At 36.3% G+C, this 27,000-nt stretch overlaps 1 protein-coding gene across 6 annotated transcripts in view; it reads left to right on the top strand.

The window, feature by feature from the left end:
* Window positions 1-27,000, top strand: part of fhod3b (formin homology 2 domain containing 3b) — a 177,347-nt gene that overhangs the window by 103,447 nt on the left and 46,900 nt on the right. For all 6 annotated transcript variants that reach the window (XM_082149959.1, XM_082149960.1, XM_082149961.1 and 3 more), the window contains one exon: window positions 24,902-24,996. In XM_082149959.1, the coding sequence (XP_082006085.1) occupies window positions 24,902-24,996 (95 nt within the window). The remainder of the gene's footprint in view (window positions 1-24,901; window positions 24,997-27,000) is intronic.

The raw sequence follows: 27,000 nt of genomic DNA, 5'->3' as shown, positions 1-27,000 counted from the left end.
TCATATTGTAACTAGTGGTGTCACTACAAACCACCAACACTATACCACAATACCAAATATCTATACATCCAAACCACATTACAAGGAGTGAAAAAACTACAACACAATTTTTTTCTTTTTCTTTTTAAAGCTGGGCACCAAACATTTTCCACCCAGCACTATTAATTGGCAATAAAGCATCAAAATGTCTTCTTTTCCTCAGAGGGAGGGGTGTCAGGGGGGTTGTTTAAATTCAGTTTACGATCTGCAACATCCTGCCAAGCCTTTTTATTGGACGTTAAAGCATGTGGGCGCTGCCCTCTCGCAGTGGGCTGTGAAATGCGGGTGACCTTTCGGAGAGGGTTTTCCAGTCCCCTTTAGACCTCCCCACTGGCCTGCAACCTCATCCGCTGGCAGAGGAAGCTCTTAGCAGCCTGTTAACATGCCTGACCTTTCACCTCACATGCATGGAGAGAATAAATTAACTAGGGCAAACAGGAGCAACACGTTTGTGAATGGCAATTATTGGGGTCAATGAACGGTGCGTGTGATGGTGCATTTTAGTGTTTCGTTTGGTTACATCTGGGCATCTGAAGCGTATTTGTGTGGTATACTCGTATGTTTAAGCTGGAGGGTATCAGCTTCCCTTTTAAAAGGTTGTTTGTGCATGTGGGTGGCGGGGCGTCTGTGTGTATACAAATGTGTATACAAATACACAAAAGCAGAACATTACATTAGAGCCGTATGACGTACTGTATTTACAGTATGTATTGTTGGGAATGCGGTGTAAGCTGCTCTGGCCTGTTACTTTTAATCCTCACTTTGAACAGCTATAGCTTCATTTCGCTATAGTAAAAAATTACCAAACTTTATAAATTATTATAATTTTCAAACTTAATAATTTATGTAAAATGTTAACCCCACTACGACATTTGTGTTAAATACTTAAAGTCCCTTTCCTCAATGTGCCTTAAGGACCCATACATTTCAATATTTGAAATCCAGTGGATCAGCTATAAATCAGTCAAATAAATCACTAAATTAATGTTGTCTATATGTACTATTTGTGTATATTATATGCAATACAATACACACTACAGTTAAAAAGTTTGGGGTCAGTAAGATTTTTAAAAATGCTTTTGAATGCTCATGCTCACCAAGGCTGCATCAAAAATATATTTGATCAAAAAACAGTAAAACAGTAATATTTTGAAATATTATTATGGTTTAAATTAACTATTTTATTTTTAATATATTTTAAAATGTAATTTATTCCTGTTATGGCTAAGCTGAATTTTCAGCATCATTAGTCCAGTCGTTAGTGTCACATGATCCTTCAGAAATCATTCCAATATGATGATTTGTCTCTCAAGAAACATTTATGATAATCATCAATGTTGAAAACAGTTGTGCTGCTTAATATTTTTGTGGATTTTTTTTATTTTTTTGCAGGATTTTTTTATAATCAGAAGTTTAAAAGAACAGAATTTATTTGAAATAGAAATCTTATATATCAAAATGTGGATCCTTGCTGAATGAAAGTATTAGTTTCTTTCTTTCAAAAACATAAACAAAACATCTTTCTGATCCCAAACTTTTAAATGGTAGTGTATGCCATTCCAGTATATTGTATGTTGTTTGTAAAAGCTACATTAATTCAGTGTTCGTGTGTGTTTTGAGAGAGCTTAAAGTGATTTCTTTACTGGGGTTGCTTGTTTATAGTCAAAGCGATTGGATTTACAGGGCCAGGGACTGACGACAGACACCTAAACACTAAATCCGCATGTTGAGACTTACTGGCAGTCTGTACGATTTACAGCCTGTCCGCAATGACAGCAGCTTTCTGTAACACAAAAACAAAGCTACATATTACTCCCCATAGCATAATATTTCAGCTAGCCCAAACTGGAAATACATTTTGTGCATTCGACTGGTACAACAGTTACACTGGATGGTTCCTAAAGAAGTATTTTTCTCAATGTATCAATGTGGCTCTGAGTAAGTGCTTCAGGTGTTTTTGAGTGAAATAGGCAGTAACAATGTGGCTATTCCTTTTTAGACCTGCACATTTTATTTTTTAGTTTCCACACCCAGATGATTCATGCTGCTGCTATGCTTTTATGGACTCTCAGTAAGACTCAGCACACCTTTGGGTAACAGGATGCCATAATTATCTCAAACTGAGCCTGCGTGCTTCCCAAAAGGTTGTGCATCCTTATATTTACAGCTAAACTAGTTTCAGTATAAAACACACAGTTGAAATGAAGTTGCATTGTCCTAGTGGGACCTGATTTCAATGTGTTTACTTGCAATCAGTGCTTGTGCCCTGGTTATGGGTTTGAACCCACATTGACACAAACAACCCAGTTGATTAAGACGCCAAATGCCAAATTCCCATCTGGGACAGAAAGAATCTGAAAGAGAATGAGAGATACAGTGAGAGAGATCAAGAGGATGATGATGATGATGATGATGACAAGCAGTCTAAATGATAGCTTCAATCCCTTCCTGCTCTTTTTAATCACTCATTTGTACTTTGTTTACTTCATTTGTCTCTGTTTTTGGTGTTTTTGTGCGAGTTAGTTGTTTGTTTGGAATGGATCGGTCTGGCTGTGGGAAAGAGCTGCTGTTGTAGCCTGTCTTCTCTGTAGCATGGCTGTAACCTGGCTCACAGATGACCTAGTTTCTCATGACCAGAAGAAGAAACACACGCTGTGGTGATCTTTTCCTTCCAGTGTTTTTTTGGGGAGCATGCACGCATGTGCACTGAGGTCCAAAAGTCTGAGACCACATTGAAAATGTGTCTTTTTTATTTTTTTCTGGAAATAACCAAAACGTTGTGTAGACAGAATGTTTTTTTTGTGTGTGACATTTAATATGTTAAAGTTGCACTCAGCAGTTTAGTTTACGTTGCGCTGAATGATGTCATTTTTGCCTGGTACCTAGAGACACCTAGTGGTGTGGATGTAGAATCAAGCAAAAACCAAACAAAAAAAACAAACATATTTTTGGTTAGCAATGCCATTGTAGAAATGCGCAATTCACAGTCAACCATTTTTCATGTATTCCATAATCAAAAGTATCGAATAGTATTGAGAATACTTAGTTAAAGCAAGTTTTCGTTTGATCACGTGATTTCAAAATGGCTGCCCCCATGAGGCGACCGGGTCCAAGTACAATAAAATAGAAAATAGTCATACATAGTACATTTAGGAGGCACTTTTAAGGCCGGAATACACTGTGAAAATTATTTTCAAAGTTGAAGATAAAACAGATTATTGGTCTTTCTACCTCAAAATTTCATTTTTAAATCAACTGGTTACTTGTTGTTTCTTTTTCATTGTGAAATTTCCTAGCAATTTCCGAGTGAAAACTGTTTCTACACCATTTTCTTCCTCCAGTGTACACTGCATGAATTTTGCCCAGATTTTTGCCCCATTTTACTGTCTGGAAGAGTGAATGTTAGTTGTCGAAAGTCAGGACCAGTCTGCAGATTTAAGGCAGTTGGAGTTTAGAGTTTTCACAGAAAATTGCGAAGTGTACAAGTATTTTTTTTTTAGCTTTAGATTATGATTCCATCCAATAAAAGAGGATGGAATTCCCATGTTCTAAAATTTTGATCTGATTTTAGAACACATATTGTTTAAATTTGTCATGTTTCTGTACGATTTGTTGTGTTCAGAATGACTTGAAAGTCTGCTAGTGTGTGATCTTTAGTTGTGGTGAATGATGGCCATTTTTCTCTGTAACTGTTGACAAATCAGCAAGTGAATGATGTTCAGGTTGTGTTCAGATTGTAACTGTTGTTTAGTGAATTCCAGCCTTTATCCAAAGCCTCTTATACTTTGACTTTACAAGGTATGCATTTTATCGGTTCATGCATTCCATGGGAATCAAACCCATGACTTTAGAGTTGCTAAAGCCATTCTCTACTTTTTAAGCACAAATTTCCAGCACATTTCAGCACATTAAACATGCATTTGTCAATACAGATCCACATCTTCTCTTGGGGGAACATGACATATCATGGTGAGATAAGGCAGCTCTTCTGCTGGGCCGCTCTTGTTGGCTGCTTTGAGCACCAGGGGTATCATTGATAGGAATACTAGAGGCCTGAGATTTCAGCGCCATCACTCCCAGCCAAGTGCATGAAAACACATGGAGAAGTTGGGTTAATGCCACAGCGTAAATCTGGGTTTACACCTTCCCTCTTAACACACTCTGTATTCTGTCCAACACATTTGCACACTTATGATCCTATTTTGCTCTGTCTGGGAAAATCAAGGTAGTGAAGCAGCAGAATACATTCAAATTTATAGATTGACATGACAGACTGAATGTAAAATAAATGTTAGCCAGGTATATTCAGTGTGATCCAGTTAGACCACATAGAAAATATGTGAATTTTGTTACATAACGCTGGAAATAAACAGAAACTTTAAGGAAAATGCAAAACAAAACTTTTTTTTTTTTTAAGCAAGGATGCATGAAATGAATCAAAAGTGCAGTAACACCTTTTTTGTCACTGGTAGTCGAGGAATAAGGAATTCAAACGACTAGGAACACTTCAAATAGACTTTACTGGAAAACAGGAGAAATACGACACATAATTTGAGACAATAACCGTCAAAAGGCTGAATAGAACAGGGATAATATATACACATAGTAAATGTATACTAAATAGGAACAGCTGGACAATGATTAACTAATGAGTGACCTATAGGTGACAAACTGGAAAAAAGGAGAACAGGCACAGAGCATATGGAAAAAGTCACCAACAGAAACTCAAAACAATATGATCGTGACATTTATAATGTTACAAAAGATTTCTATTTCAAATAAATGCTATTCTTTTGAACTTTCTATTCATCAAAGAATCCTGGAAAAAAGATGTAATACTTTTTCCACAAAAATATGAGGCAGCCCAACTGTTTTCAACATTACTAACATTAAGAAATGTTTTTTTATATATACTTTTTTACACCAAATCAGCATATTGATTTCTGAAGGATCATGTGACACTGAAGAATGTAAGTAATGACTGCAAAAAATTCAGCTTTTTCATTGTAGGAATAAATAAAAAATGTAAATATAGGAAATTAGTTTCACAATATTAGTGGGTCTCATTCACTAATAATTTCGTACGCTATTCATATTTATATGCATATTTGAACTTCTCACGAAAACTTTCCGCCTAATTCACAACATGTACTGTACGTACACACATGACTTTGTTCTTAAGCTCGTTCTAAACGTTGATGAATTCCGAGTATTCTAAATCAGTGGCCGTGTGCCCGAGGTAAGTCATTTACATAAAACACTCCCACACCATGTCCATATAAGAGCATTCCGCAAACCCTATTCTTTCGTCACTTTCAGCAAACATGACGCTTTCTAAAGACGCATTCTCGCCTGAGAGCATGAGCAGCAAAATCCTCTAGCAATGCTAAGAGTGCCATCTTCAAAACAAACACAATAAACACCTTTTATACACACATTACAGACCTCTGATTACTAGCCAGCTGTACATACGTGTATCTGCATCTTTATGCAGAGCTACCTCGCAGCTTGAGCTATAACGCACCTTTTCTTACTCTCTTACTGATAGACCTATATATGATGTTCTTTTATTTAACATTTTACTCAAATTGTTACTTTAATTTAATAAATAATAATAAAAAAAAATTAAAAAATCTACAATCAGACTACTTTAAGTAGCGGTCGTTTGTCCACTGTATGTAAACATAATATTTTCCAACACATTCACATTGTATTGTGTAAATTGATTGTGCATTGCTGTGATTCGTTAAAACGTGCTCATCATATGTAATGTTTTTTTTTTTAGCATGCATTATTTCACCGTTTGATCATGGGTATGAAGCATCAGAACTTTCGGTTCCCATCTACAATTTCTGTTAAAACACACACCCTATCCATTTAGTGTCCCCCTGTGAGCTGTGTGGAGTTCGGCCCTGTGATTGGGGCCCCTCACACGTGTGCCTCGGGGCAAGAGGCCTCTCAGCGCCTGCCGTCCTTTCCTAGACCTGAGGGAGCTTTTCCCCCATAACCCCAGTATAGTGGCTGAGCCTGGGGTCCCACAACCATCTGGACTCCACCCGAGCAGCAGATTAGCCCAGATACATTTTATGAGAGAATGGAGGAAGGTGAAATTAACAGGAAGAGAGCATGAGAATGTTTATCACTCCATTTCTGATGACAGAGTTACAGAGTGCACTAGTAGGCAGTTAACATCAATGGCAATCTTTGCAACTCCCTAGAGTCCCTGAAAGCCAGTTCTGCTCTCAAATCACCATATTTGTGGTTAACAGATAGATGTGCTATTAAAATAGATTTTAAGTGTCCATGTAAAAGCTTTTCTTGTAAAGTGTGTGATTTTGAGTAAAGAGCCTTACGTAATGTGTCTGGGTGGTGCGGGATATCTATATTAGCGACACTTAAAGGGATAGTTCACCCAAAACTAAAAATTGTCATCACTTAATGTCATCCCACAACCTGTTGGACTTTCTTTCTTCTGTGAAACACAAAAGAAGATATTTTGAAAAATGTCCAAGTATGACAGAAGTTTTATTTTTTGGGGGTGATTTATCTCTTTAAGGGTAAAGTATAAAAAAGAGATTTGCAGAAATGACTTTTTTAACCCTTTAAATGCATGAATGTTTTGCCAATAATTTTTACATATTCGGGTCTTTAGTAGTCTCGCATAGCCAGACCTTCAGACTGACGGCAGAAGGTCTGGACTCTATCGCAGCATTTCTTGGCCAAGGACCGCCCAAGAGGACGTTTGACTGACATGTAACACAACCAATCACAGTTTGTTTTGTACCGCGTCATATTTAGGGGCGTGACAATATAATGTTGATGTCCCTACAATAACAGACCGGCGTGCATCTAATAAATTATTCATTCAAGAACCTTGTGCAAGTTTACTGCATCAATGGAGCCGCGAACTTCACATACTTTTGAAAATACAGCGTTTAGTTGATCGTGGTAAGCGCTCATTGTCTCAGTTGTAAAAACAACGGCTTTCTTCTTCCACGAGGGGTTTTGGCGTCATGACATTTGTTTCCCGGCGGACCGAAAATAAACGCGACACTCGTGCCCCCCGGAAATCCGATAAAATTCAACCAATCAGATGACGACTTCGACATTCCTGAAGTGTTTCCAGTTAAGTGTACCATATGCATCAGACGTTTAGCCAACGTTCCGTGGGCGTGACGTCTGAGGCTGAGACTAGGTCTTTAGTGACCCGGCTCTATCTGTCATGATAAAATAAAACTCTCCTAATGTTGGAGTAACAATTACAGAAGAATAAAATAACGTATTTTGTTACCTTTTGGAGCTTGGAAAGGTTCAGTTTGATCAGATGTGTTATACCATCGCAGATGTTTTATTTTGATCGCTGACAGCTTCTTCACCAGATCCACCATCAAGTGACAGTGACACTAATATTTGACTGCATACAGTACTTTCTCTACACTACAGTAAATCGCTGAGTCATTTCAAGTTTTGCTGATGATTCTTCCTATTCTTTTGTTTTCTGCCTGCGGTAACTATGAGTGAAACGGCACCTCATCAGTGTGTATCAGACATTGACACCTTGTGGAATAAAGGTGAATTGCACTTATTCAGTCATCAAAGATTCAATTATTGTTGTGCAGAAAAAATAAACTTACACTGTTACACACCTTAGTTCGTTAGTGACCCTAAACAATATTTACAAAAATGAATGAGAAAACAGGCATTCTTTTATATATTTTATTTCTTGTTATAGTGTTTATAATGAATTGATTGAGGTTGATGTCTAACTTTAAAAAATGAATGAGGCGGAGGGTAGTGAATGACGTCCCGGGTCACTAAAGACCCGAGGTATGCCTTTAAGAGTTAAACAGGTTTCCCAAACACTCCTACTGCCCTTTCTAATCAGTCTCTATCTTCCATTGTTTAGCCAAACAGGCGCTTCCAGCCCAATCTCACAGCATTGGTTGGACCAAACTGAGTTTTTTTTTTCTATTACTTATATACTATTATAATATTTATTAATACATTTGAAGCAGAAGGAACTGGATGGAATTTTCTGAATGATCAATCCACAGTCTGACTTGTGATGCACCCTAGAATCATAATCACAACATGTTCATGTATTTGGCCCCCCGACTGAGCTTGGTTTCTCCCAAGGTTTTTTTCCCCCCTCCATTTCTGTCCGATGGAGTTTGGGTTCCTTGCCACTGTCGCCTCTGGCTTGCTTATTTGGGAACTCTTGATATTCAGCAATATTATTGACTTGAATGCACTGACGCTATCGGATGAGAACTGAACTGAGCTGGATGATGCTTTGTTGCTGAATTGAACTCATTCCATAATTGACGAACTTCACACAGTTATTAAACAGAACTGAATCAACATTGAACTGACTTTAGCTGAACAATGACTCAGAACTGAATCAACATTGAACTGACTTTAGCTGAACAATGACTCTATTTTCTTTTTAGAGCTGCTTTATAGCATGAAATCTGTTTGCATCATTGAAATTTATTGTTAATTTTAATTTTTTTCCTTTTTTGTAATTTAAGTACTTCAATATCAACTTATTGTATTTCAGTTTAAATGTTTTAGGTTTACGTTTTTCATTTAATATTTATATTTCAGCTTAATTTCAATTTACAAAAACTATTTTTACTAGTTAACACTGAACCAAACCCAACAAACAAACCATTGACAGTCCTTGTGACATGCCTGTTAGTACACTAAAATAACTGAGGCCTCCTCGTAGCCTGAACCTGGCCAAGAGTGAGACAGAGATGAATCAGGCCACGGCTCGTGGTGATTTTAAATCAGTTAAGGGCCAGAGAACTGCTCCCTTACCAGCCCTAAGTCTCCCTCACCCTGTCCGGCTATCACAGAGATGTTTATGGAAAAGAGATTCATGCTGATGATATTTGTGTATGGTGTATTGTTTGAAAGATGGCAATGCCATATAAATAGCTACTTTTTCGACTTTCAATTTAATTTCTGTTTGCATACTGCAGTGTGTTTCACATGATACTGTATGATTTATTACAAACAAGTGACCACCAGTGTGTTTCTTTGTTTATTCATAGTTTTTGTATTTTGGCACAAATGTCCTTTGAAATGTAGTCAATATTTTGTCATGTCATATTCATTATTTTTAGTCTATTTTACTTTAGCTGAAATTATATGTAAACAACTACCTTTCAAATGATGATAAACAAGTTAAATGAGAAAAAGAGACAGAACTTAAATTAAATAGTGGCTCAATCATAATCAAGGAACAGAACTATTTGTTTTGTAACTTAGTTTTAGTTAGCCCATGCATTAACTCAATTGTCTGAGTAAATGTAATTATTATTATTATTATGTTTATTTTGCTGATTAATATGTGGGATTAATCCGCGTTAGATAGATAGATAGATAGATAGATAGATAGATAGATAGATAAAGTATATTTTTATAAAATTGTTTTAATAAAGATAAATTATGTCTTTTATTTCATTCTCATTATTGCTGATAAATAAAAACTGATACATTTTTAGGCAATCATTTTTTTGATGAGAGCCTATAAAACAGATAAAAAAATGTTCTGATATACTTACTGAATCTGTCAGTCTGATTCTTTTCACTTTCTCTAATATAGGTAAATGAGAATTCTTATAAAATTCAAGAATTTCTCTTTCTGTTACATTTATGTACATACGCTGTATGGTTTACTGGGGAGGTGGAGGTTTTTTTTTTTTTTTCTCGTACAGTAGTCTAGATGGGTGCTCAGCTCTTGTTCCAGAAGGGAATCTCCAGAACTGGCACGACCACGGCAACAGAACCCGGCTCTATGTTCTCATAATGAGTTCCCAGGAGAAGAAGAGCACATACTTTCCACATACACTCACCTACAGCCTTCAAAACTTATAACACATTTTTAAGAATGTCTCTTTAAGTCAAAGTATAAAAAAACTATACTGTATGTCACACAATATTGTGAGTTTATAATTTTCCCCCCTTACTGTATTGTCTGTTTCCCAAGGTAAACAACCTTTAATATAATGCTTTAGTTGCCAGATTAAGGCTTTTCCAGTTCTTGCTTGAGATGACAAATTTTTTTGAGAAATGATGACCTCATGAGGTCATTGTCAATATATGGGAGTGGATCAGCCTTAGCACCAGGCCTCCTCTGTGCCGTGCTGAAGGGTTTCCCCCTCTTCCCAAGACTTAGAATCACAGGCGAAACAAGACCTGTTGGGCAGCCGCCAAACACAGCAAACCACTGCAGATTCTCTACTGATCGCAGAGTATGTGACTTGATGGTTTTAAGGTTCAAATCGTATTTCACACCCAAAAATAACCAAAAACCTGTACGATTTTCTTTCTTCTATAGAAAGTTTCTTGTAACACAATGTTTTTTTGCGAGAGAGCACAATTTTTTTGCAAGCAAATACAACGTTTCTCAGGGGAATGCAATACTTTTGCGATAGAACACAAAAGCGTTTTCCTTCCCATCTCAATTTTCCAGACAAAAAAAAAAAAAAAAAAAAAAAAACATTAGTCCTGGTCCGCTTAGCAATCAGATTGCCATTTTTAACACCGAACCTAAATTATAGGGATATGTTCACAACCTGATTGGTTGACTTGTATGACATATTGCGTTCATATTTCCTTCGAACCGCACCAGAGTTTGTTTGGGAGTGGACCGAGACCCATCTTTTCAGCGGTCTCAGTCTGCTTGTTTTGTGCACACCAGGGTTTTTAGTGTTCACATGTTCAAATGAACGGCACTATCAGAACAATCGCACCAGGTTTCGTTTTAATCTAATCAAACATGCCAAGTGTGAACACTATGTCACCTACAGTATATCCCCTTAGGGGCTCGATAGCAATGTATGATTTGTGAACGAATCCTTCTCTTGGACGAATTGGCTAATCCGGTTCATAGAAACAAGTCTGAATGGTTTATTCAAAAATCAAACTGATCAGGTCTGCGACTAAAAGTTTAGGCAGCTGATTTGTTGCCTCGCTGCCATAAGGTAATGACTTGGCGGGCAGCATTTGCACACGAAGGTACCTCCTAAAACTGACTCTGGACAGACTTCTATGGCAGCACAATGTTATAATAATCAACTAGCTTTGGTGATAACTAAGCAAATATGCAATTACTACAACATTAATTTCTCAGCTGTAATAGAATCAAAGGCAGCAATTCTCAGCTTTTAAAGCAGCCCTGGTTCTTGAGTTCACTCACTTACTCATTGGGACCTATTTTAACGATCTGAAACGCAAGTATCAAATGCGAAACGCAAGTAACTTTGTGGGCGGATCTCGGGCGCTGTTGCTATTATACCGGGGGATAAATGACTCTTGCGCTCGAAGCAAATCTAAAATGGGTTGGTCTGAAGTAGCTACATTACTCATAGGTGTGATTTGGGCATAACGTTAAATAAACCAATCAGAGCATCATCTCACATTCCCTTTAAAAGCAGGCGCGCTTGTTCCATGGCAGTTTGCTATTATAATGGCGGATTTGCAGGCACACGCCAGGAGCGGTTCACAGCCGAGGAGACCGACGTTCTCGTCAGGGCCCTAAAAGACAGAAAAGTGACATTGTATGGGGATGGGAGAAACCCACCCAGATTAGCTTCGGTTTAACAGGAGTATAATAATTTTGGTAAATGTGTAAGCTAGATTTATGCCCATTTTTTCACATCTTCATGGACACCACAATGATTTCCCTCATGTGGAATATTTTTCCTTGTAATTATGTATGGTTTGTAAAAATGGCAATTGCTGTGTCTGTGTGTAGATGAGAGAAGCAAAGTGTATGCGCGTTGTGCACACGCTACATTATGGCCAAGCATACGCCCTTAAAATAGCATCTGAACGCGCCACTGAAAACGCGCCACTGACTTTAAAATAGGTTTTTCCTGGTCTGTGGCGGAATTGTTTTCTGGAACTGCAAAATAGCACCAGGGAACGTTTGCACCGGAACACGCCTCCTCTTTTCGCTGAAACGCCCCCGGGAGCGCAAGTTCATTCCATAATTTACCGACGTGCGTCTGTCGAGGGAAAAGTCCGCTGTGCGTCGGGTGCAAAATAGGAATGATACATGCGTCGGTGTACAAAGTCAGTTGCGCTGGGTGCAAGATAGGGCCCATTGACTCAATGAGTCAGTGATCCGATCCTTATTGAATCTTGAAAGCTGCAGTCACCTTTCATTGTAATAGCATAAGAAAAACAAACAACCAATAGATCCTTAAAACAACTAAAAAACATTTTGTGTTCCATGAAAGAAAGTCATACAGGTTCAGAACAACAAGAGGGTGTTTAAATAATGGCAAATTATTGGATTTTAAAGAGAACTGTCCCTTTAAAAACCCTGAAAAACAGTCTTCCCAATGGGTTCAAAGTATCCTTTCTTGTCTTATCGAAACAAAAACCTCAACAAAAAAAAACATCCTGAGTTCTTTATTTTCCTTTTTTGTCAGCCGTTTGTGGTTTACATGGCGTTAGCATGAATCGATAGGAAAATATCCGCAGCATCAAAGCAGAAACAGTCTTTAGTCATTAAAGACTTCCGCCGAGTGTATATTATTGTGATGAATAACATGGGTCAAGTTCATTTCTGTAGAAAGTGTTTACCAGAAGTGCCTTCTATTTTTACCATTAGACTTAATTACACATAGCCTCTTGCCAAGCATGAGGAACTCAAAAAACTGTGTAGCGTCACAATAAATAAGACTTCCTCTCTTATCCTTTTGCTTTCTTTCAACAAGAGTTTGTTCTAATGATCCCGTGAAGCCATTAACTTCCTGATTTGATTAAAGAGAGCGTGGTGATTGGAAACATACATGTGGAGCAGGAGAGCATATTACTCTCTCTGAACTGTGTGTGGCAGCAGTGGTGTTGTCAGCATCTGTTTGAGTCTGTTTACTCTGTTGGGAACACTGTGGATGGTTGCGGCTAAGTCAGTGTGACTTTAGATCCAGAGCCTCCATCGCTGCTATGGAGTTTAACCTCAGTTTAACTTCAGCCCCACCTGACTGACCTACATTCTGACGGACCTGCTCCAAACGGCCCCACGCCATGTGCCTGAACGTTTCCTTAACATTGCAAGAATTTTTTTTTAGCATATGTACTACATTTTCCTTAAACATCAGGCCCACACAGAATCTGTGTGATTCAAGTGATTCAATCATGCAGATTCAAGTGATGTCCACAAAGTAAAATGTTCATTAATATTTTGCCTAATTTGATTATGCTGTTGTTTAAAACATTTCACTATGGTTTTTGAACGATTTTGAACTGAAATGAGCTCAGTTTTACTAAAGATAATTTGTGGTGATTGATAATTATAGCTAGTTTAGTTGTCTGAGGAAATCAAAATATTTCCATTCACATGCTCTTCAATGTAGACTTTAATCTCATGGCGGGCTGCAACACGCAAGAAAACATGATGTGAAGCTCTTTTTCAACAGATGCTGTTCTTTCTTTCCCCCCTCGGCTGCTGTCTGAGACAGACATACACTTCAACAGTATTTCACCCAGTGATTCATAGCAGCTCTTTGGAGATTCCAATACTTCAGTAGGGACACTGCTCAATGGTTTTGATAGTGATCACTAGAGATGCTCGGTACAAAGTTTGTGTGCCAATAACAATGGCTAATTATCGTCTTGTATGTTTTTGTTTTTTTTATAAACTGAAAGAGTTGTCGCAAGCTTAATGGAGTTGATGTTGAAGTCATGTGACCGTGGTTTAGTTCATTTATAGTCTACCTTTAGCTTTTTACTTCTGGTGATTGTTAGGCTTCAAAATTCATGAAAGTTGTGCTCATTTTCAAGATTCATCAAGATTATCATGATGAACAATATTTTAATGGATCATAAACTTTTTTTTGTTCACAGAGCTTATTTTCTGCAATAATCCCAAAGCCAATGGAAAAATCCTATCATTTTGTCGAAGGTGTGTGATGAACCAGTGTACAAAAATTCCTCATCACTGCAGCCCTTTATAGACACTTATAATAAGTGAACAAATTCTTAAAGTAGATCATGGCCAGGTTGTCTTAATTCAGTCTAACATTTTAGTTAGCGGCCTTACTAATAACCATAATATTTGTTTCTTAATTTGTTGCCACAATATATATTTATGCATGTTGTGCAGGGCTCTGTAAATGCTTGATATTTCTAAAAAATTAAATAGAAATAAAATCTTTTTACCTTGAAAAATACATGTGAATATGCCACAACAATCCCACTAAGATGTGGAAGACAAAGCTGTTTGCGGTGTAAATGTGTAACACCCAATATACCCTGAATTCGAGTGACACGACAAAACCGGAATGTTCACAATCAAAAAGTTCTAGACACAGTGTAAATAAGACATTTATTGTGCCCTTTAGAAAGCACAAGATTGCAAACAGTTGCATGAGTGACAATTTGAGTGATTATAGTGAAATGTGAGCGTTCTAATATTGTTGCATTGTTATTTAAATTACATGTTTGTTTTTCATGCTGCTGTTTTTCATGCTTCATTGCATGAGTTTGTAACTGTCCGACGGCTTTTTCCACCTCCTTTTGATTGTCCAGTACATCACTAGTGATCACACATCGACAACACAATAAACATACACACTGTATAGTGTGGTGCTTACATTTAGATTGAAATCTAGCTTGTTTTTCACCATGTGCAGGTGCTAAAGAATAAGAATGTGTGATGTTTCCTGGACTCTGATTATTTGCACCATAAGGACTTGGCTACGCTAAAAACACACTAACACTTTGGCCTTTACACACATATGTCTGCGCGTACGTCGTCCTGGGCTACAACCATACGTGCATGCATGCGCATAAATCATGAAGAGAGTATTTGGCTCTGGCCCAAAACATGAAGTCAGCCACTGTATGGAAGATCATTGGAATGATTCAGAGCAAGAATATAAAGCTGGATTTATGGCCGCTAGCCGTTAAAGTTGTCAATGTTAGCATCGCTAATGACTAATAGTCTCTGCAACCTTTTACCGAGTGCAATTTCATCATATTGAGTGCAATGCAAAGCATCATAAGCATCCTCTGAAGTGCCATAACAATTCACTGCGGCTCATCCTTCAGCAGTTTATTTCTTCTGCAGTTCTCTCCAGCATTTGTGTTCACTTGAAATCGTCTGCTGATTTCTATGTTTTTCCATTTTATTAAGTGTGCCAAAACCTGATCATCCACGAAAACAATATGGCTCATGTTTCTTGACCACTTCTCAAAAGAATCATGGTGTACGGCACACCAGAGATAATCAGAGTGGCAAATAACCTGAGTGTTTACACTGAATTTCAAATGTTTACTGAGTGGTCGAAAATATTATATTTTTAAATACTAAAATATTTTTTTATGAATAGATGTAGCTCACCAGGTGATGAACAGAAAAGATTATACTGTTTTACTTTTTTCACACAGCATGTTTTTTTTCTTTCCTATTTTATATCTCAACTGTGACTTTATTTTACACAATTGTGACTTTTTGTGTAATTGCTACTTTAATTCTCATAACATTCAACTTTATATCTCAACCACAACTTTATTTCTCACAATTGTAACTTTATTGATTTGTAAGTGAGTCTTTATTTCTCTAAACTTTCAACTTTATATCTCAACCCTGACTTCATTTCTCACAGTTGTGACTTTCTTACAATTGCAATGTTTTTCTTGAAAAATTCTCTAAACTTTTTAACTTTATATCTGAACTGTGACTTTATTTCTCACAATTGACTTTTTTCTCATAGTTGCTACTTTATTTCTCAAAAAAATCAACTTTATAGCTTTACTGTGACTTTATTTCTCACAATTGTGACTTTTTTTGTAATTGATACTTTATTTCGGTAAGAATTCAAATTTAAATTTCTTTATTTCGCTAAGAATTCAAATGTAAGTTTCCCACAATTGTGACTTAATTTCTCATAATTGCTGCTTTATTTCTCATAAAATTAAACTATACATCTCAACCGTGGCTTTATTTCTTACAATTATGACTTAATTTCTCTTAGTTGCTACATTTTCCCAAAAAATTCAACTTTAAATCTCAACCATGATTTTTTTCTCACAATTGTGACTTAATTTCTCAGAATTACTACTTTGTTTTTCATAAAATTCACTTATATCTCGATTGTAACTTTTATTTCTTCCAGTTATGATTTTTTTTTTTATATCACACACTTCAGATGTGCATACATTCTTGAGTATTCTGAGCCTGGCTCAGTTTACCATTTGTTTTCTATATGTATATGCCTGTTTGAATCAGTGTCTCCTTGATTTACCTGCTAGCTGTGAACGGGCTGAAGTGGGACAGCAGTAACAGGACGCAAGTGTTTTCACTGGGTTCGGCTGATTTCGTAATGATGAGCTTTCACTGAATTTACTGCATCCTGAAACTGCCCGTAATGGCAATTTAATGGGCACCGGTAATAAAGCTGTCTCATTAGGAAACAGGGAGGGTAAATCAAAACCCAATCAGACTAGAAGGGAAGTCAGAATAAGTCAACGTTTTTGGGAAAAGTTCTTTGTCATCAGTCTGCCCCAAAAGCACCACCAGGCTATCATGTCCGGTGGGGGAGAGAACCCACATTCTTTCTCTGTGGAAACATTTGCAGATTGTTTCTACTTTGTGGTTTAACAAAAGAAATATACCTGACTTTAACAGCACCGATAGCTGCGGCAGACTTTGTTTCGCTGGATTTAGAAAAGTGTTGAGCGCAGTAAAAGCTCTCTTGTATGTTGCGGAGAGTAGAACCTTGATAGAAGGCCTGTAGCCTTATAAAAATAAATGTAGCATGTTGACAGACAGGCCCAAAATTTGGCTGACCCAGTTCTAGGGGAAATTTGAAATGTAAATGAAACAAATGAGGGGTGCAGAAGAAAAGACCATAAGAGAGAAAACAGAATGTTGCCAAGTTCTGGCCACTGCGCATGACATCTGGGATGGAGTCATGGTAACTAATGGTTAAATATGTGGATAGAGAATTTAAAAGCCTTGAGAAACAGACAGGGATTCCCAACTGTGGAGCTGGCCATGAGTGAGGGATTTCAGAAGGTTTCAGAAAACCAGATTTTAACCTCTGCTTCCACCCAGCCTATATATTTAATACAGTAAAAAGAGTAATATTGTGAAATATTATTACAATTTCAAATTATAATATATTTTAAAATGTAATTCAACCTGCAATGGCAAATCTAAATTTTCACGTCACATGATCCTTCAAAAATCGTTCTTATATGCTGATTTGAGGCTCAAGAAACATTTATTATTATTATTATCATTGTTGAAAACTTTTTTTATGAAAACCGCAATGTAATTTTTTTAGGATTTATTATTGAATAATAAGTTCAACAGAACAGCATTTAATTGAAGTAGAAAGCTTTTGTAGCATTATAAATGTCTTTACTGGGATTTTTGATCAATTTAATGCATCCTTGCTGAATTTACTCAGTTTATTTCTTTAAAAAAAATCTCACTGACCCCAAACTTTTGAACAGTAGTGTTGGCAGGAGCATTGGCCCCATTCACTTCTATTGAAAGTGCTTCACCGTAACCCTCGATTTTGCTCTTTTTAAGTCCTAATTAATTTTATGGTAACCAACATTATGCCAAAAGTGCTGTCGATTGAGCTTAACTTAAAATGCTGTCAGTCAAACAAATGAAGACGAACAACATATTTGACATCTGTTTAAATGATTTAAAGGGGTGGTATAATGCCCTTTTCACAATATGTAAAGTAAATCTCTGATGTGCCCAGAGTGTATATGTGAAGTTTTAGCTCAAAATACCCCACAGATATTTTTTATAGCATGTTAAATTTGTCACTTTTTGAGGGTGAGCAAAAACACACCATTTTGTGTCTGTTCCTTTAAATGCAAATGAGCTGCTGCTCCTGGCACGGAGGGCGGAACTTCAACAGCTTGTGTCCTTTTACCTCACACAGACATGCACTGAAAATTTCAAACACTTTTAGCCTTTTATGTTCAAACTGGAGTCATGATGTCAATGGAGTCAATGATAGAAAGACTCAAGAAGAAGTGATAACATACTGTAGAGTGCAACAGGACATTTCTGAATTGTTAGTAGATTAATTTATGTAGCTTATGTGAAGTTATCTTCTAGTCATTGATTAGCATATCCTGTCTTGATAATCTATAAATCGTGTTCTGGGGGCGGGGTTTATGTAAATTCTAGGGTTGGTGATGTCACTAACCCGGGAGGAATGTCGTGTAGTCCTTACCAGCCGTTTGTTGTAGTCCTTAAAAAGCAATTTCTTTAAAAGCAAATATCTCCCTTTGCTTTGAACTGTGAGCATTGTAACTTTGCAGATGTTGCGCAAACAGCAACATTACACACTAACTAAAGTTAGAAAAGTGAAATCATAATCAACCACCCCTTTAATGATTACGTTTGGTTTGGTTAATCAGCTCGGTTTAGCTCTCATTACCCGCAGCTTTAATCTCCTGTGCTCTCATTCAGAGCCGATGTGTTGAAACCCTCCTGTTGGGAGCTTTCTGGAATGTTCTGGTTCGTGAAGCATATGAAGAGCAGCTCATTATATCTCTCACCTGTCTCTCAGCAGCTCTCTCACCGAACGCCCTGGCCGTCTGTCTGCAGGGTCGTTCATGTCTTTACAAACAGTGATGTGCTTCGATATGGAGTGAAAAGTGTGTGTGCTGCTGCTCCGAAGGGACTCTGGAGACATTGCAGCACCTCGTGAACGAGCGACTGTGTGCATGTGTCATTCCGGTAGTCTTGCAACTGTGTGCGAGCAGAAAGAAAAGGGAAAAAAAAAAACACATGTGGAATGTTGTCACTGACATGTTTTGAGTAATTAGCCTTGATTGATAAAAGATGAAGAGTCACTCCAGCAGCCAGCCACACACACCAGACGGCTGCACCTGAGAATCTTGGCCTGCGTGTGGTGCATTCATAACTCCTCATTCTCCCATGTGGAGACGCAGTAGACAGAGTTCAGCCTGGTCATCGCTCTGCTCTCCTTCGGTCTCCCTCTCTCTTTTCTTGCTATGGGAATCTGGCAGCCGTTGTCCTGCAGGCTCTGCTCCAGCTTCAACGGATCGTTTCAGGTACAATCCGGAGCTGCAAGCTGAAGAAGGTGCCAGGAAACAGTAGAGTTACTTTAGCAGTGTTGCTAAATGGGTTTTAGTGTCACAGTTAGGAGATATAAATGATCTTTTTTCAGTTGTCGTCAAAGCCAGACCGAAACAAAAGACTTTTAGCTTTGGATGAGCTTTGGACTTTTAGCACTGAGACGGAGACAGTGTGAGGAGGAGCAGACGGACCCTTTTGTAGAAAAATGAATGGGAGAAATTGTAACACTCAATAAATCTCGCCTTACAGTTAAAAGAGCCTGTCATCTTCTGGGGCGATGTTTATTTCACTTAATTAAGATAATCTGTTTTAAATACATTACAGTCATACTATTAACTTGAATAGACATCTTCTGTGATGCATATGCTTTATTTTGAAATTAAAATGTATGTGATATTTTCTTTTAGGTGTAAATTTGCACCACCCTGGTATTTTTGTTATTATATATATATATATATATGACACTGGACCACAAAACCAGTCACATGTTGCACGGGTATATTTGTGGCAATAGCCAACAATACATTGTATGGGTCAAAATTATCGATTTTTCTTTTATGCCAAAAATTATTAGGATATTAAGTAAAGATCATGTTCCATGAAGATATTTTGTAAATTTCCTACCGTAAATATCTAAAACATTTATTTTTGTGAGTGAATGCAGCATAATCACGAACATAAATGGACGACTTTAAAGGCGATTTTCTCAATTTTATAGCACCCTCAGATTCCAGATTTTCAAATAGTCTTGGCCAAATATTGCCCTATCATAACAAACCATACATCAATGGAAAGCTTATTTATTCAGCTTTCATGTCATTTATGAATCTCAATTTCAAAAAATGTTTACCCATGTGACTGGTTTTGTGATCCAGGGTCACATATTATATAAAAAGCTTCACTAAAAGGATGGGATTTTTGAAAATGAAACATTTTAAGTAGTTTGGCAACAGTAAAGCATTTTTGTTAAATATTATGCTTTAAAATGTTAAAATATGAAACATTGAAACAAAAATGTTAAAATATGAAACATTTTGGTAAAACTTTGTCTGCCAAATCAAAGTTATTATGGTGCAACCACATCAACTCTGGAGCCCCTAAAGGAACGTCGTGATGGAAAAAAAAAATGAGGTGAAAAAAAAAAAAAAACTAAGCTTTTGCATTCCCCCGCAAATTTTTTATATTCTTTGCGACCGAATGCAAAGTTTGAGAGGGAACACAAAAGCATTGAAATATATTTTTCCTCCCGTCTCATTTTTATTTTATTTTTTCCTCATCATGTCCATTTAGTGGCTCAACAGGACCCTCATGTCTGTGTCAAGATTTTTTTTTTTTTTTTGAAGGCAAGATCAGTTCAGGTTGTCGATGATGATGATTATCATTATTATTATTATTTACCCCAAAAAAAAAGAAAAAAAAAAAGATTAAGACATTCATATATGATAACAAACTGTTTTCAAACTAAGAACTTGGCATGTGTTAGACACTGCCTTTTGTCACTGATTCATTGTCTGTTTAACTTAATGCTATGTTTTTACTATTGTTTTATTGCTGATTTGAAATTTTATAATGAAAATTCAGAGTACATGTGCTGGTGAGCGTGTAGATGTCTTGGACTCCACTTTTAAGCCTCTGTCCATGTATACGCATTCAGTCAGGCTTTAGGTATGCTATTTATCAAACAACCTCATTGTGTGAGTCCAGTAGAGCTCATCTTTCTTTCAACGGTCTGGCGTGAAGACAGTGTGTCAATCTCTGGACGGACACCATTTTGCTAAACATGCACTCTAAAAAACACTTGGTTAAAAACAACCCAATTTGGGTTGTTTTTAGCCCAGGGGCTAGGTAAATATAGGACAGAACACGTTAGGCCAATTTTACCCAACAAATTAGGTTGTTTATTTAACTCAGCATAATAGGTTGATTTTATTCATAAATTTTTTATATAATAGTATTTTATTTTAAATTTTTTTCATATATGAATTAGTGCTTACAGATTAACTTAAATCCTCTAAACTTGTATAAAATAGTACACACAACTACTGGTTTACATGATAACATTCCTTTGCTTGCGATGAGTATCATATTTTACAGTGTAGCATATTTTATACCTTTTTAATATGTAGGCTATGCAATATTGCCTACATTTAAACTTGTTTTACAAACACAAGAAGTTAAAATGAAACTAAATGAATTAATTCAAGTGTAATCGACCAGTCTCTGTGCCGGAGCTGGATTTGTGTTCGGCGTGAGAACTGCTGACTTCAGACTGCTATTCTGCATTTCACTCAAAGCTGAAATATGCTGAAATATGATTCCATAACCTGCCCATTACTGATTCGAACACTGATTCGACACTAATTTAGGTGACTCACATCTCATCCTGTATGTTGATTTTCATAATATTAAATGATTTACAGCACAGTACTTATTTTATGTATACAAAAAAAAATTACACGAACCAAAGACATGCCCCAATTCGATGGCTTTGAGAACTACAACAAGCCTGCGATAAATAACTCAACCGCTGGGTTGTTACGTCTGACCCAGGAGCTGACTAACACAAAAACTACCCAAACACTGAAAAAGTTACCCCCAAAAATTACCGAAAAGGCTGAAAAAAACAACCCTATGTGTATGTCTAAAATGGCAAGCTAGCTATGTATAGTATCTGTGTGAGGACATATTTGTCCCTTCAATGGAGAAAGAACTCTTTCTTCAGCTGAGCTAAGGCTCAGAAAGTCACAGTGACCTTCAACCGTTGTTGCTTGTGTCTTTGTCAGTGCTCTCAGTTTTATTTCTTCCTCAAGTCTTTCCAGTCAAATGGAAGCTCTGTGATTTTAGTGGCCTCCTATGGAGTTCCCTGAGCTCTTGTTATGACCTGCTTTACGTGTCCTGCTACAAATGGAAGTCATGTTACGCTTGGGTGGATCAGCCTGCTCAAATGTTTTCCCCACTGCACTGCCACACAGGCTGAGATTTCAGGCTTCAAGAGCAATATTTAAACTGCTCTATGTCTGTTTGTTATGACTCCTGCCTGTCCATGGAGTCTCTCAGCTTGAACATATGCTGCCTTTCCCTCCATGGAAGTTCGGAAATCGTAATTATAATGTGCATTCAAATCATTTTGGTCAGAATCAAATAGATGCATTGGGCAGTGTCCGTACCGACAAAGATAGGAAGCACTTTTGGCACTCTATTATTTATTTTATTATTTCTGTGCACAACCCTGTCACCTCATAAAACTAATCCCTGTTCTACATCAACAGTGCACAGAATAGAAACTAACCTTTACAGTCAACATTCACCATTGCAACTTAAAATCAGTATCAATCTTTCCTTTTTTTAAACTCCGCCCCCTTGGTTACTGTTGTTAAATAAGCTTTAAAGAACTCCTCATAGGAAGATTTCAGTATGAATTTCAGTAAAATGTGCTCATAAAGTTGGTGTATGAGTAAAATCTCATAGAATGTGATTGAATGGTATTGTTACATGGTTGGAGTGACATTTATCTTTTTTAGGGCTGTGAAACGATTGATCGCGATTAATCACATCCAAAATATAAGTTTGTGTTTATATAATATATGTGTGTGTACTGTGTATAATTATTTTGTATATATAAATACACACACATGCATGTATATATTTAAGAATTTTTATTTATATATATATATACAGTATATACATGCAATATTTCTTAAATATATACATGCATGTGTGTGTATTTATATATACAAAATAATTATACACAGTACACACACATATATTATATAAACACAAACTTATATTTTGGATGTGATTAATCGTTTCACAGCCCTAATTTGTTTATAACTTTTTATCTAATCTGCTGTGTCCTATTATAGAATTTATTAAATTACTGAAAATCTTGGTTACAAGTAATAACATTAGTTTATATGTAAATAACTGTTCCTAACATTTATACGACACATTCACTATGGTGCTATACGAAGTCTTTAGTTACTATCCAATCGTAATGCTTATTGCATTAATGATTTCATTATGCATTATGTATTAAATTGCAAAATTTAAAAAACATTGAAGCTGCATTTATAACTAGGCTATCCAAACACACAAGCTTAGGTCAGTTCGCTTCCGCCTTCATGGTTTAATTGACACTCCACTACCTCGAAAAATTCCAGAACACTCTCTCAACAATGCGACTTGAATGCATTAACCTATAAATGTGGTTTTGTAGATGTGTGTTTGTATATTTCTGTGTCAAGATTGAAAGTGTAACAGTCCTTAAACTTTGTGCAAAGTTCAGTTGTTTATTTGAGAACGGTTAACCTGTTAAAGGGAGCGGGTGAGTTAATGTGTGTGTGTTACAATAATTCTTTGCAGCAGATTGTGTATTCAGACAGCTCCAGATGGATCTCATTGACACTCTTCACTTTGATCAGAACAAAATCCTGCTCTTCACATATAGAGGGCTGTATCTGTTTGTACTCTGATTACTTTAAACTTTGGACACATATGTGAGGGTTCATTGGCGTGTGTAGAGTTTTCTTTATAGTTCGAGTTCTGTCACGACACTTCCTTCACCAGAAGACCTCCCCTGAGTTGCTAAGGAGACAATGGAAACACTGACCACACTGCTGTATCACTGCTGTTTTTCATGCAAAGACACACACAAGCTCTTACCCAGTGGAATGAAGCAGTTTTGCTTCACTGTTGCATTTCAAGTGAAAATAATTTTCAAAGCACACAATTTTGATCAAGTAATATTATATACTAAAAAACGTTAGGAACTAACACTTGCTAAATGTACTTGTGCATATGAGGAATAATCCAATGGTGAGGTGGGCCAGAGGTTAAATTCATACTCCTGATACAAATCTCTACAGGTTCAAATCCCACGCTAAAACACATGAAATAAAGTTCTAATTTTATGCCAGTAGATGTACAGTAATTGATGAACTTGACTTCAAAGCAGTGAACTATTTATTGTGTTCCTGTGGCTCAATCATGGCACTAGTCATGGGTTCAATTCCCAAGGAATATATGATCTGATAAAAAGCTCTCTATAGCTTAAATGCAATATGGATAAAAGATTTTGCTGTAGCATAAATGTATATTGTAAGCATAAATAAGCATGTAAATGTATGTAAAGTTACTTAACGTTATCTGCAACAGTTCATTTAAAAAAGTTCATTCCAATAAAATAGAATGTTTATTATTATTTGATCAAAGGAATATTACATTATTATTTAATCAAACAACTTGTATTATTTATTTATTGAATAATAATTTCATATTATTTTATTTTATCTCTATTTTATATGGTTCAAATACTGGACCCAAGCTATAAGTCAAGTCACCTTTATTTAAATAGTGCTTTATACAATACAGATTGTTTCAAAGCAGATTTACAGTGATAACAGGAGAATGATTCAATGATGCAGTTAATATCGGCTGTACATCAGCTCTAAAAGAAAATAGTGTCATTGTTCAGCTGAAGTCAGTTCAGTGTTGATTCAATTCTGTTGTAAAGATCATTAATTATTAAATCTATAACAGTTCTGCAGGAAACAGTGATGTCATCGTCCAGCTCAGTTCAGTTCTCATCCAATAGTGTCAGTGCAGTCAAATCAATAATATTGTTGAATATTAAGTTTAGCAAAGGACAAGAATATCTAGGTAGCAATACACAGAACACCTCAGCCAACCGTATAGCCATGCGCTGAAAGACATTAAAACCTGCATAGCAACCTAATTATATATATTTCTCTTTCTCTCTTTTAGCTCTTGGACAAATCATGCTGTACGTGGATGGAATGAATGGGCTTATCAGACACAATGAAACTGTACAGTGGCTTTACACACTGGTTGGATCAAAGGTAAAGGAAATTTCACTGTTAAAATTGTAAATGAGAGTGTGTATTTAACTTCATGATGTTTTTTGCAGTGATTCAAGTTGGTCATTTAACTCTTCGTTTACACTTTATTTTAAGGTGTCGGTATTACAGTGTAATTATACATTTAAGTACTGAGTAATAATAATTAACTACATGTACTTACTATAGGGTTAGGATTAGGATGAGGGTTTGATTTAGGGTTAACTGCATGTAATTATGCATCATTTATAGTTACTAGTGCAAAATGCCCGTGCAAAATCAGTTTTTGTGTGTGTTTTTAGTAATTGTTGGTTTGGTGTGTTTGAGTGCTCATTGTTACAATTACACAGCAAAAGTTCAGTGACATTTTTATTTGTGCATGGTAGAAAGCACACAGTGAACTCAGAGAAAACGCTATGCTTGAGCAAACAGTTTGTGAATAGGCCACTACAATTGATGCCCGTGAAAGAGACTGTGAATGCATTGAATAGGATATGTTTAGTTGGTGAATAGCATAGGCTACTATTACACAGTAGCGATAACGTTAAGCGCACCAGAATGAAATATAATATTCAGAAGTAAATAGTATAGCTGACTTACAGATTCAGTTAACATCCACAAATGAATAAGCACAATGATTCAGGGAGCAGGCTACACAGTGAACTCGACGATTCAGGGAGCAGGCTACACAGTGAACTCCGAAAAAATGCTACGGTTGAGCGAACAGTTTGTGAATAGGCTACTACAAATGATGGCCGTGAATAAAATATAATATTCAGAAGTAAACAGTGTAGCTGTCAGAGTGTTTATGTCAGAATGTTTATTTTTAAACCAAAACCTTCTTGGGGCTTCTTTGACCGATACAACCCTCTAATGTCAGAATGTTTATTTTTAAACCACAACCTTCTAAGTGCTTCTTTTACTGATATATTTAACGATATATTTTGCATTTCTAATCCAAACAACGTCAAACTTGGCACTGCACTTACTCGTGCCCGTAGCAAGACACCTGTCAAGTTTGAAATCCATCGGACTAACGGTTCGAGAGATATGCGAATAACAGACATACAGACACACAGACATACAGACAGACAGACGTTTCTGTAATTTATAGATAGATTACTATAGTAATTACATGTAACGTATGTAACAATGACACCATAAAATAAAGTGTTACCAACTCTTCTTCCAGTGGATGACTTGTTACACTGATATATTTACATAACATAAAAAATGCACATAACCGATATGCGAGTGTGTCTAAAAGTGGAGTTAAACGCAGCCATGAACTAAAGGAACCCACATGGCAAGAACATATGACAGGATTACATGCCATGAAACAGAAAACATGACTATGACAACATTTTAAATTAAGAGACATGAAAACATGAATGTGAAACCAAACCACAAACATGTATGACAGTTAGCCAATATTAAATATTTTGTTTTGCATGCTTATTTGCCTTTTTTATATTTAGATTGCCTTTGCCATCATCTAATGCTCACTTAAAGTTAATATGTAAAAACACCAATAATTTAATAACACCGTTAAATGTTATTTTTAGAAAATCTCACAATTAATTTTTTCAATCATGTAGATTAATGTGTTGACGCCTAAATTCACTTGTAGATTAAAACAGTTGAAGTAATTTATTTAAAACAGTTGATTTTGGTTTTTAGTGTTTAACTTCTCATTTATTTAGACAAAATGGTATGCCAGAACATGAATATTATTGGCTTATTGGTTTCACCAGAATATCGGTGCATGCTTATGACAATGCACATAAGAAATGTGCATGCTTATGACAATTATTTTATAAAATAAATAATATAAATAATATTCAAATAAAAATGTAATGGAAATAAGAAAATATTGACACACTAATCACATTTATTCCTCCTATGTCAGTTGTATAATTTTGCATATTGCTGGAACCTATGCACTTCATAGTAATATTAATACATTTTATTGCTTGGTTTTAAAACCTAGTCTTGAAAACTTCAAAA

The sequence above is a fragment of the Leuciscus leuciscus genome (genome assembly GCF_965113295.1).
Source record: "Leuciscus leuciscus genome assembly, chromosome: 20".
NCBI classification, from domain to species: domain Eukaryota; kingdom Metazoa; phylum Chordata; class Actinopteri; order Cypriniformes; family Leuciscidae; genus Leuciscus; species Leuciscus leuciscus.
Note: the sequence above shows the minus strand (reverse complement) of the source record. Positions and strands in the feature narration are given on the sequence as shown.